Source organism: Hypomesus nipponensis, chromosome 2, assembly GCF_054491055.1.
Source record: "Hypomesus nipponensis isolate SF chromosome 2, ASM5449105v1, whole genome shotgun sequence".
Lineage (NCBI taxonomy): Eukaryota > Metazoa > Chordata > Actinopteri > Osmeriformes > Osmeridae > Hypomesus > Hypomesus nipponensis.
In genome coordinates, this window is record NC_140362.1 from 9017515 (window position 1) to 9030547 (window position 13033).

The 13033-nt window shown below is 41.6% G+C and overlaps 1 protein-coding gene across 8 annotated transcripts in view; it reads right to left on the reverse strand.

The window, feature by feature from the left end:
- LOC146300675 (ankyrin repeat and IBR domain-containing protein 1-like) overlaps positions 1–13033 on the reverse strand; it is a 100270-nt gene that overhangs the window by 10203 nt on the left and 77034 nt on the right. For all 8 annotated transcript variants that reach the window (XM_084704356.1, XM_084704364.1, XM_084704348.1 and 5 more), the window contains 6 exons: positions 11448–11582; positions 9508–9594; positions 9336–9402; positions 9024–9169; positions 8767–8945; positions 8607–8658 (listed from right to left, as the gene is read on the reverse strand). In XM_084704356.1, coding sequence (XP_084560482.1) covers positions 8607–8658; positions 8767–8945; positions 9024–9169; positions 9336–9402; positions 9508–9594; positions 11448–11582 — 666 coding nt within the window. The remainder of the gene's footprint in view (positions 1–8606; positions 8659–8766; positions 8946–9023; positions 9170–9335; positions 9403–9507; positions 9595–11447; positions 11583–13033) is intronic.

Below are 13033 nucleotides of genomic sequence, written 5' to 3' on the forward strand. Positions count from 1 at the left end.
TGTCTCCAATTTTAGCCAATCACCGGAGAATGTCTAATATGGGTAGACGGGCTCTGCGTTAGCCTAGGCAACACGGAAAATGACTAAACATGAATCCTGCAATTCTCAAGAATATTCAATCACGTATGATCATTGGTTTAATAAGATTAACAAGCAATATTTCACCTACATGCTATCAGACGACATTGCTCGTGATCTGAAGTAGACGATGTCCGTCATTATGGCAGGTTGTTGAAGTCCACATAGACACGTGAATGTGATTGGCTAAAATTGGAAGAGAGACGATCTGATAGGCTGCAGAGAATATAATTTAGAAAAAATGCATTTGTGAATCTAAGCGCGTCAGGAAAGTTCCAAAAATCCACACCAACAAATGCAGGGATTTGTAACTCGTGTTTTCCGATTTGTAACTCGTGTTCTCCGATTTGTATTTTGCGTTTGTCAGGTTGCAAACAAATGTCATGCAGTAATTTATTTGTGAATCGCGTTACATTTGTGAGTCACAAAATACATTTGTGAATCGCGTTACATTTATTTGTGAATCATGACATACATTTGTGAATCGTGTTACGTTTGTTTGAATCGTGTTACGTTTGAATTATGAAACTAATCTAACTCCATAGAATTCGTATGAGGTTTTGTTGAGCTGTGTGCAATATGGTGAAAGAACAACGGTGGAAATCCTAATAAACAAGGTTAGAATACTGACTTGCGAGAGAAAACATGATTGGGTGATACAAGATTGAAATGATAATCTTGAAAACTAAAATAAACACTAACATGACTTCTTCCATCTGCAGCAAAAATAAAGGCAGTCTGATGCGGTATGATTTACCAAAGCTTCAGAAGTACCGCTTTATTTCTCTAGATAATTAAATGGCTTCAGTGTCAATAATACTTGCATAGTACTAGAATCTTCAGAACAGGTAAAAACTGACCTTCTTGCTGGGGAATTGTTAAGACATCTGACACACCAACTTTGTGCTGTTCTGCTCCATGTGACTAACATTCACCTTTTATTGGAGCAGCATTGGGACAAATGGGCCTTTATTTTGCATATTCAACAACTTCTCAGACTGTGTACTCCTCATGATGTGCTGGCTGTGTATATCATTTAAATTAAACCAATCATCCAACTTCCTGATTTCTGTTAATGCATCACTGACTACACCGAACTGCGAAATGCTCAACTTGACAATACAGTAAACATGATTCAACAGTCCCAGAATGTCTGCAGACTCATATATACAAAATGTGGGCGTACGCCTAAGCCGTTTTCCCGAGCGCCTATGACAAATACTGAGCGCTTAAGGCAACAAAAAAAAGGTTAGTGATAAACAAAAAGCTGTTCATCACGCGTGCAATGCATGTCAGGGAATATGTTCTCAATAGTATGTTTCAAGTAGGCTACAGCCGAACCCTTGTTCTGTTTTGATTCTTGTCTGATCATTACGCTGTGAGGTGCGCGAATGGGCCAGCCCGACGTGCACAAATACAGCTGTACAAATGCAAAATAAATTTTCACTCAAAATGCTGACAAAAGTTTGATTAACGACCTGGAATTATAATATATGGTGTAGGAACGTAGAAATACAAGGAAATGGCAAAACACCTGGGAATAAACACATTAATTAGAAAATATATATAAAGTTATATGTGCTCGCTATAACTTCTATTGGAGCCGTCATCGCAATTAATCATTTGTGCAGTGCATGTCCGCGAATATGTTTAATAGTATTTTTATAAACAAATGTTTAAACAAAATAGTATTCGATAAACTTGAATTTCATGATTTGTGTGTTCCATTTCTGACCACGGGTTAGAATGCTCCATTCACTTGAATGGGGCTTCCCATCGTTCTGCAGTGAACAATTTTTTCTTATACCATGGTCTGGGTGAATACTCAATTGCTGCAGGGGTGTCCATTATCGGGTGATAACAGACACCTACTGCGTTATTGCAGCAAAACTGTCTTTTCACCGTTCTAAATTATTCCGCTGGCAACATAGTATATGAGCCAGTACAAAGTGTCTGAAATAAGTAACCATAACAACTGTGACTGAGTCAAAGCCGCCTCCATATACAACTTTGAAAGACTTTAACAAGAAGCTAACTTGTAATTTACAACAATGAGTGACTTCAATTTTTTATTATAACCAATTTGAAAATGTTACCTTTCTGAATGTACTGTTAGGCCATAAGGTGAACCCCGTTATCGTTTCATCCCGCTACACAATCTGGCATCTACACAATCTTTAGCTCTGTAGGCCTGTACAATAGCAAAGGGTTTACAATAAAGGTGATGGAGAAGGTGTGTAGAACACACCTTATTCTTGAGAATAATTGGGGTGTGCTTGCCTTTGGCGAAGGCCAAATTAACGCAAACCCAACGCAAACCCAAATTAACGGCGTCAATTTTTTTATCGCGCGATTAACGCTCTTTTTGGCCTAGCAAACGTTTTAGTTTTTTTCACATGCTGTTGCAACAACTACCAACGTTAGAAAACACCACACCGGATCTAGCTAGACCGGAAACAAAACAACAGGCACGCCACACACTTGTTTGGTTTTGAGAGCCGGCTAAACAGTAGTAGCAGAGCCTGTTTACGGATATTAGACATTCTCTGGTAGTAGGCTAACGTTACGTTTTGAGTAGATGGCGAGCGCAAGATGCCAAAATGGATGCCAATAAGATTCTGAATGCAAAGTTTACTATTAAAAAGTTGCCAAATGGTCCCATTGACAAGAGCAAAGTGATCTGTGTGTTTTGTCGTTGTGAAGTGAGTTATCATCGCAGCACGTCCAGTCTGAAATACCACTTGATGGCAAAGCACACAGCTGATGCGAATTCTCCTCCCCCTCGTCAAAGCCAGACGATTGCAATGTTATTATCAATGAAAAAAAACATTTGCACCAAGCAATCCGATCCACTTTTCCATGTTGATAAAAGTATTAAAATTAGATATAATAATTGGACAAAAAGAAATTAAGGGACATTTAGAATAGACAAATGTGCGATAAATTGTGATTAATCGCGAGTTAACTATGACATTAATGCGATTAATCGCGATTAAATATTTTAATCGTTTGACAGCACTAATTATTATTGTTTATTTTCGCGCCCCTAAGGCTCAGTCAATATTTGGACTACATAGACAACGTCGATGTCAAAAGGTTTGTCTTGGTCATGATTGCGTTGGTTCTATTGGAATTTATGTTCCGTTGCACGGTTTAGGTTTTAATTAAGTTTTTGTGGCAAAAGTGAAGCTAACGGTGGCTAACTTGCTAGCCACAGTCACCGATGCCACTAACGTCACAAAAACTCGCGTGACTATCTCAGCTCGTTAACTTCTGGGAGATGGCTAGTCTAACTGCTTTACTGCAAGGCAGCTGCAGAAACGCCACAAGCAAAGGGGCCTGGGTGATAACTATCTGCTCATTTTACTTCTTACTGTGATATGACACACAATTGTGATGTGTAATGTACAATATATGCTAATATTATTAAGGACTTTTGGAAACAGTAGTTTACTATTTCACTGAAGCATTAGCATCATGACATGTTAGGCACTACCCTTACTTAAATCAAAAGTCTTTCAATAGGTGAAACTATCTGACTAGTGACTACTAAGCTGAACTCCATTGCCACAGCCTAAAGTTTGTCAATCTGTTTATGAAAATAATTCATTTCAGCATTGACCTTGAACGGAAGTAACGTTAAATCGAATTCAACTATCGCAATCGCTACCAAGACAAACACAGTCTAGTAGTAGTAGTACAATTTACCGGGGCAGCTTCTCCACACAGGGCTATATCGCATTTTGCCTTGTTACTGACAATGATCGCTACCACTGACATTTTTATGAATGAGGGATTTTCCCCTAAATAAATGTCAAGCTTATTTACGTTTTTGGGGGCATATTTTTAGTTAGCGGATGGTATTCTACTATTTGAATCGCGATTGCATCTGAGATAGCTACTGCTGGTAACGTCGTTGTTAAATCAATCTTCAAAGGGGGTTCTTTATGAATGAATAAATGCAATATGAGTAGGCTAAATGCCTGAAAATATCACGAGAAAGGAAAAACTTACAATGATCTTTAAATCATAGAGATTAGGTACATTTTTACACCGGTCTGCCACATGTATTCGTTTTGATCCAACTATGAGGTTGCTGATCACCATTCCCTCTTGCACGGGAAATGAGAAGACAACTATTTAATTCTACTCTTCACTCTTAGTATTTTGAGTTGTAAATGAGCAGAAAAAAATGTGCTTTTAAATCTATGTAATCTTTATAAATAATAAGTAGGCTATGCATTTTTATATAAAATATACACAAATATCAGTTGTAAAATGTAATGTGCAACATACCAACATAAGCAAGCACACCCCAAAATTTTCCCAGAAATTGTACCCTCTCTAGTATTATTACAGATTTCTACTGGTATAAGTGAGTCAAAGACGGTCTTAATCTGTTAATATTTCATCAAAGTGGCTGGAAGGTTAGTCCTTTCTGAGATAGCGCTAAGCATAGCCTACACTTAAATGAACGACATAAGTCTGTGCAAGACAGTCCTGCAGAAAAACAGGAACATCTGCCTGTCTCACAGGCACTTTTGCAGCCGCAGTGTATTACATGCAAAACACTTTCAGGGGCCAAATTTCTGGTCATCCAGGTGACGTGCAAGGTCCCATATTCTATTTGCCAACCATATCCATCCATGTTGACAAAAAGCAGCTACCTTATTGATGTAGACCGATCACGTGTCGAACCGTGCCACCAAAATCCTATTAAGCTCTGAAGAAACTAGTTCTACATAAAACATAGACGCATCGACAGTCAACTGGAATTCCAGCGACAAACCTTTTTTGGTCGGTTACCACGACTCCTTCTTTTTTATGAGCTAAAGATTGTGTAGATGCCAGACTGCGGAGCGGGAATCATTTTCTAAAATACTTTTTGTGGTTACCTTGTGGCCTATGTGTCAGGGTCACGTAACCGCTCATCTCACATCCCATTCGCTATTCACCTCGCTAGTCAATCTACATCAGACAGGCTGCGGCTAACTCTACACATGGCCGGTTATTTTCTTTTTTTAAATCTAGATTTTATTTGGGGTTAATGACATGACTCGATAGCTGGCTAGTCATGTTGTTATACTGTCAAATTATAATTACTGTTAGAAGAATATGTCAACTTTGATGTGGTCATCTCACATCCATTTGCTATTCAACTCGCTCCACAGGCTGCAGTCGTACTGTAGCCTATACAGTATACGGCCGATCCTTTCGTTAACATCTTAATATTGATTTTGGGACAGTGACATGGCTGGTTAGCAAGCAAATCTCCTTGTCAAACATACTGTAAAATTATATTTACTGTTTGTCAACCGTACACAATGTTATTGCCTATGAATCCTGCTAGCATAACGTTAGCTTTTGGGCTAATAGCTCAGCCAAACCAAAGGAAAGCCGGTGTTGGTTCTATGAGCTGAGCGGACTAGAAATATCAGAGTTGGTTAACATTGAGCAATGTGGTTTTCGTCCTGGCCGTGGAACAGTGGACCAGCTCTATACCCTCCGCGGAGTCCTGGAGGGTACATGGGAGTTCGCCCAACCAGTCTACACATGTTTTGTGGATTTGGAAAAGGCCGGATTCCCTGATCGGGGCGGTCCGGTCCCTGTACGACCGGTGCCAGAGTTTGGTCCGCATTGCCGGTAGTAAGTCGAACTTGTTCCCGGTGAGGGTTGGACTCCGCCAGGGCTGCCCTATGTCACCGATTCTGTTCATTACTTATATGGACAGGATTTCTAGGTGCGGCGTCCGCAGTGATGCGGGCTCTGCATCGGTCCGTCGTGGTGAAGAAGGAGCTGAGTCGTAAGGCGAAGCTCTCTATTTACCAGTTGATCTACGTTCCTACCCTCACCTATGGTCACGAACTATGGGTAGTGACCGAAAGAACGAGATTGCGAATACAAGCGGCCGAAATGAGCTTTCTCCGCAGGGTGTCCGGGCTCTCCCTTAGAGATAGGGTGAGAAGCTCAGTCATCCGGGAGGGGCTCAGAGTAGAACCGCTGCTCCTCCGCATCGAGAGGAGCCAGCTGAGGTGGCTCGGGCATCTGATTAGGATGCCTCCTGGACGCCTCCCTGGTGAGGTGTTCCGGGCACGTCCCACTGGGAAGAGGCCCCGGGGAAGACCCAGGACACGCTGGAGGGACTATGTCACTCGGCTGGCCTGGGAACGCCTCGGGGTCCCCCAGGAAGAGGTGGTGGAAGTGGCCGGGGAGAGGGAAGCCTGGGCCTCCCTGCTTAGGTCGTTGCCCCCGCGACCCGATCCCCGGACAAGCGGGAGATGACGACGACGACGGTTAACATTGAAAAACGTTTGATTTCTATTGCTGAACGCCTTAAAACATAAATTAATGTTTCAAAAAAAAATCATGGTATAAGCAGGATAATGCCCTTGAGGTGTCCAATATCACCTGATAATGGACTCCGCGGAAGCAACCCTCCTCTGCGTGTCGGACGGTTCACGCCTCCGCATCGTCCATTATGTAAGGGATAATGCCCGACGAGGTGTCCAATATCACCTGAAAATGGACTATGCGTAGGCGTGAACCGTCCAACGCGCAGCAGAGGGTTGTTTCCGCGGAGTCCATTATCAGGTGATATTGGACACCTCAAAGGGCATTATACCTTACATACATATTTGAACGTTGCTATGCATATTTTACCGCTGTCAAGGAAAGTGGCCTTTTTGCTCTGTATTCACGTATTGTGTATCACTCCAGTGTACTCTGTTGCTTAGCGAGGTCAGCTGATTTGAAGCCTAAAGAATGTTCAACGTCTATGAAGTTCAACGTCTTTGGCGAACTATTTCTCTGCTGATCAACAATACGAATGGTAACAAATAAATTGTAAAAAGACACTGTGTGAAGTTATTTTTTCGACAAGTAGTATAATGTATAGAACGCCGGTCATTATCGGGAAAATAACATTTACAAAGAATGCATAATTTTTTTATATATTATTTTTTGCATATATATATGAAGAGGTAAACCTTGATTGAAGTGCTGAACCTTTGAACCATAGGCCCTACTTGATAGCACCATGGGGCTATTAGTATATCTATTCTAATGTAAAGTGGAAGCAAAATGATTTCCTCAAGCATAGCCTCCATTATTTATTTATGAAATGGTAAAAAAAAAAAAAAAAGTACCAAAGACCCATTTTGACCCAGGAAAAATCCTACTCCAGATTCAAGCTTGTGAGCTGGGCAGTTCTATAACTCGCAATTGAGTGCACAAATTAATAGACATTTCTGATAATACAGTGCACACAGAAAGTATTCACAGCGCATAACTTTTTCCACATTTTGTTCTTACAGCCTTATTCCAAAATGGATTCAATTCATTTTCCCCCTCAACATTCTACACACAATACCCGATAACGACAAAGTGAAAAACATGGAATATTTTTCATAGATTCGCAAAAATGAAGAACGAAAATATAACATGTATTCACAGCCTTTGCTCAATACTTTGTTGAAGCACCTTTGGCAATTACAGCCTCACGTCTTTTTGAGTATGATGCTGCAAACTTGGCACACCTATTTTTGGGCAGTGTCTCCCATTCTTCGCCGTGTGCTTAGGGTCGCTGTGTGCTTCGCCCCAGTCTGAGGTCCAGAGGAGTGGCTTTTGTCTGGCCACATACAGTCCTGATCGGTGGAGTGCTGCAGAGATGGTTGTCCTTCTGGAAGGTTTTCCTCTCTTCACAGAGCAACCTGGAGCTCTGTCAGAGTGACCATCGGGTTCTTGATCAGCTCCTTGACTAAGGCCCTTCTCCCCTGATCGCTCAGTTTGGCCGGGCAACCGACACTAGGATGAATCCTGGTGGTTCCAAACTCCTTCCATTTACAGATGATGGAGGCTACTGTGCTCATTGGGACCTTCAATGTAGCAGAAATGTTTCTGTACCCTTCCCCAGATCTGTGCCACGATACAATCCTTTCTTTGAGGGTCTACAGACAATTCCTTGGACTTCATGGTTTGGTTTGTTGTCTGACATGCACTGTCAACTATGGGACCTTATATAGACAAGTGTGTGCTTTTCCAAATCATGTCCAATCAACTGAAATTACCACAAGTGGACTCCAATGAAGTTGTAGAGACATCTCAAGGATGAACAGTGGAAACAGGATGCACCTGAGCAACATTTGTGTTGAGACACTCACAGGCTTTGCCATGAGTGTCATGGCAAAGGCTGTGAATACATATGTGATTTTTCCTTTGTTTCTTTTTAATGGACATGCTAAACTTTTCACAAAAACGTTTTGCACATTATCATTATGGGGTATTGCGTGTAGAATTTTGAGGAAATGTTTTTATTTAATCAATTTTCGAATACGGTTGTAACATAACATGTGGAAAAAGTAAAGTTTTTTTAACTTTCCAAATGCACTGTTGGTACTCTATGTAGTCTGTGCTGGTACAGATTAAAGTAGTGTATTTGCAGGCTTGTCTGACCTATAACTATGGTTACAGCTTATCTACAGTATGTTAGCTAGTCAGGGAATTAGTTGTTTTGTTATTTAATTAATTACCTCAGGAGATGCAAAACCTAAATACTCCCAGTCCCACGTTCCACCAGCAAAACTGAAGAAAAAAAATGCAATGATTATTCATAGAAACAAACAATTGAAAAGTGAGCTTGTGTGTGTGTATAAACACTTGCACAGATGTACATGTGTGTGCAAGTCTCACCTGCGCCGTGGGGCCTCTGGCGAGTCATTGGGAGCCACCCCACGGGCCACCGAGGCCAGGAACTCCTGCCTCTTCTGCTGCACCAGGCAGGCGGCACGGATGATCTTATGGCGGGGTGTGCGGAGGTAAGGCCGGTTGACTTTCTGCGCAAGATCCTCCGTCACCATCTCCAGGTCAGTCTGAGGAGGAGAGACAACCGATTGTTCAAAAGACCGATGTCAAGCATTCGTTATCTGTCAACACTGCATGGTACACACCTGCATGAGCTCGAAGATCTCCTTCTTGGTGCTTTTGGGTTCCAGGAAGAAGCCGTAGGGGTAAGAACACTTGAGGATGCGGCGAGTTTTGAGGAGTTCCAGCACAGCATCCTCAATAAAGGTTGTGTCTGGAGGCCCTCCGTCTCCTAGGTTTATAGATAGCAGATTTTCACTCTTTACATTCTTTTACACAGCAAGTTATCCAACTCATGTATAAATATGAAGAAGCGTGTCCCAATGTTGCTGGTTGCAAGGTTGTGTTGCAAGCACTGAGCGTGTGTGTGGAGCATGGATTGGGCAGTATTCACTGACGTCTGCTCAGAGCTCTGCTCAGCTGTTCCATCTTTTCTTTGGCTGTTTTTAAAAGGCGCTGCTCCAGCTAGATGGGAGAACAGACAGGGCTTTAGCTTCAGGACTAAACCCTATCATCAGGCCCTATAAGAGCCTTTACCTGGTGCACTGCTGCAGATTGAGCCCTGCTCACCTGGTAGCTGTGTTCATGGTTTTTGAAGCGTGTGTAGTAGTGCATGAAACGGTCCAGTTCTTGAAAGTTCTGGTGCTTCCTTTCCGCCTGCAAAGTCAAATCAGTAGTATGCGTTATTACACTGAGGGTGTACCCTCTCAACACAAGAAGCGCCAAGCCATTTTTCCGTACTTATAGCGCCGTTAGGGGTCAAATTGACTTGTGAGTCTACAGACAGGGATGTTGTTACTAACATGTAACCCTCGCCCTTCAATCATTCAGAATGTTTTTTTTTATTGGCTAAAGGATGTCCAACACATTGCAGGTTAGGCTAGACTGAAAAAGAAAAGGGGGACTTTGATTGTGAAGGAGGGAGTCATGTGCGAGTGGAGACAATAAAGGTTACCCGGCCGAATCAAGTCACGGAGCCCCGTAGTCTGTCCGTGTCTCCAATTATTATACATTATAAGCTTTTAACAATGATCGGTTACACTATGTGAATCCAATGATCATAACAGCCCCCGCCCATGCCGCCATCTCCTTTCATTATTCCTTCCTTATTTTATTCATAAATAGATTAGCCTACTATTAGCAAAATAGTTGCAAACTCTCAAAGCAGAGCATGTGAGCGTAGCGGCGAGCATGAGCGGGGAGCGTGCGGATTTTGGACAGAGCGCAGAGCGGGATTTATAAAAGGATGGAGCGTTGCCCTATGTCCTGCTCCAATTTTGCTCCAGGAATGCTCACGCCACGAGTCTGAAGCATGTCCAAGCCCGACCCAGAATTCCATAGTCTACTGTCATCAACAGTAGACTATTTTCAATCAAAAAATTGTCTCAATAATGGAGTTCACCAAGTACTTCAAAAAAGAAACTGAAAAGTCATACAGGTGTACTATTAATACATTAACTAACAACGATAATGTGGTATAAGAAAAAGAATGTCGTAAAAAAAAAATAGTCAGTAAAGATTAATTTCGGAATCTAAAAAGACACCTCTCTCGAAAACACAAAAGTGTGCTATGTGAACACGCTGGGAACTTGATTTATTTAAATTTACAGGACTTTTTGTGTTATATTTCTTTTTAGGCAGGCCTAATTTGTCATTTGAAATAAATCATTTTTATTTGAAAAATGATTTATTTAAAATGTATGATTTTTTCCCTTTTTTGGAGCGGGCGGGAGGGCTATTTTAGTGGAGCGGGATGCAATCTGCGTTGAGCGATAATGAGCGGAGCGGCCTGGTGCGGCTTTGAGCGAGGAGCGGAGATTCTCACCACTCCACTCCGCTCATATGCTCTGCACATATTTGTTTCGCTCATATGTGAACACGCAAAATGTATCTATTAGTTATGTTTATATGCTTTACAAAACATTGTAATTTTACAATTAGAATTCTAATGACAATTATTATTCTCGCTATGTCATAACATAAGAATTGCACTTACTCAACACACAAACGCCCATGTGAAGTGAATGCACTCCATAGAATTCACTTACATTTTTTTATGCACATAATTATAGACTATATAGGCCTGTAAACTATACATATGTTGTTAGACATATCTTATTTAGGCTGTATAGGCCTAACCTTTGTCTGAATGACAGCCATCTGCTGGTAGAAAGGCGAATTGCAGCCTTAAAAGGCAGGGAAAAAATGGCTGAATGCGCAATTAAACCAAAACAGAAGCAAAATAGCCTTAAATTAGCTTTTCCCTGTGTGATTTTGAAAATTTACAAATAGTGGGTGAAAAAACCCATATCTAGGAAAAGTGAAGAAAGCAGGTTCATGAATTTGATGGAGTGCTAAGAAGAAAAAAAATTACAGAGCCCAAATGACCCCTCTCGGCACTTCTAGCGTTAAGTCTCCCAAATAGCCAGGGCAGTAAAGAAGGAGTGTTTTCATATCTGTGTGAATATGAGCCTAATAGCATGTGAATGCAGAATGTACAGCTGTCCTACCTCCACAGTCATGTCTTTGGCCTGCTCCTCCACCTGCTGGATGACTTCGTAACGTGTGCACCGGTAGTAGCCTCCAGTGGATGAGCTGTGCTTCTTCCACTCCTCCAGGCAGATCCAACAGAAGTCGTACTTGCACTGCACACACACGGGAGTCAGCAAAGTGTGGTTCCACTTGAGGGACAGAGTTTAACTAGAATAACACAAGGTATAACTAATAGATTTGTCTTTTTATTTATTTCAAGTCAATTGACGCTGCTGTGACAATTTACAATGTATACAGTTTTTGGAATGAATTACACTCAGCAGTGTTTCTGTGACTTTCCACTAGTTGCCACTCTCCAAAACCCCAAATGTAATTAGGATCAGTCTGGCCTGGCACTGTAGAACAACAAAATACATTTTTGCCAACGGCATGAAGGGAACACTATAAGCTTTGTTGTCCTGAGGACAATCTGCGTTGAGGACTTCTTAGAAAACCAATACAGAGAGGGAAACGAAAAAAGAGTGCAAGGGTAAAATAGGGCCACTTTACACTTTGTCTCGCCGATGATGGTGAATGTGAACAGATCAGTTACCCACGTCAACCCCACAAAAAAATGCAATGCACATTACAGAAAGAAATTCTTGAATCAAGAATCCATTTTGCTCCTTGATTCAGACCTATCCCTGGTAAATTGTAGAGATAGCTAACTACTACACTTCTGTTGTGTACTACAAAAATGCAGGAGCACACCCCACAATTTCTCCAGAAATTGTACCCTCTCTAGTTGTAGGTATTATTGTTATGCTTGGTCCATGGGAGTCTATGGCAGCCCATAGACCAGTAACGTAAAAAGTTGTGAAACTTGGCATATTGAAACTACAGCGCACTAGGAACAACCACACCAAATATGGCCCATGTGAGCCATCTTCGATTGTGAAGATATATAATAATCAAATATTTAGTATTTCTCTGTTCTCATGTTTTAAATTGATCTCTGCTGCACCCCGTATCACAACCTTTTTTTGGAAAGCAAACACCTGACTCGGGCTAGTGACATAGGTGGCCCTACAGAACACACATCAAAGTTGTAACTTTCAAAAGGATGTCATTTTGACCATTCTGACATGTCAGAAAGCTGGTATGCATGTCTTATGCTCTGTCAACGACAAGAACAATGAATCAACTGTAAACAATCATTTGGTGGCTAATATTTTATTTTATTATCCTAGTTGTGGTCGTTAACAGATTACTGAATGCCTTTGACGTGTCCATTTTCTCTGTCCCTCCAGACTACAGTTCAGACAGGTGATTTCGTCTCTGAAAGTTAGCGTACCTAGGTTGGTCTTCATCTTCCACGGACACTGTATAACCCAACTAGCGCTGCGGGCTTGTGGGATGCCGAATTACAGCAGTAAGGGGATTATTATTATTTTATACATCAGATAAAGGTTTCGGCGGTGAGAAAAGCCTTAGGCGGGCCGCTTAGTCTTTTCAAAACCCTGGGATTGTTCTCTTAAGTCAGGGGTTCTCAAACTTTTCAGCCCACGACCCCTAAAATAATGGTGCCAGTGACTCGCTATCCCCGCATCCACAGAGGTGGTTT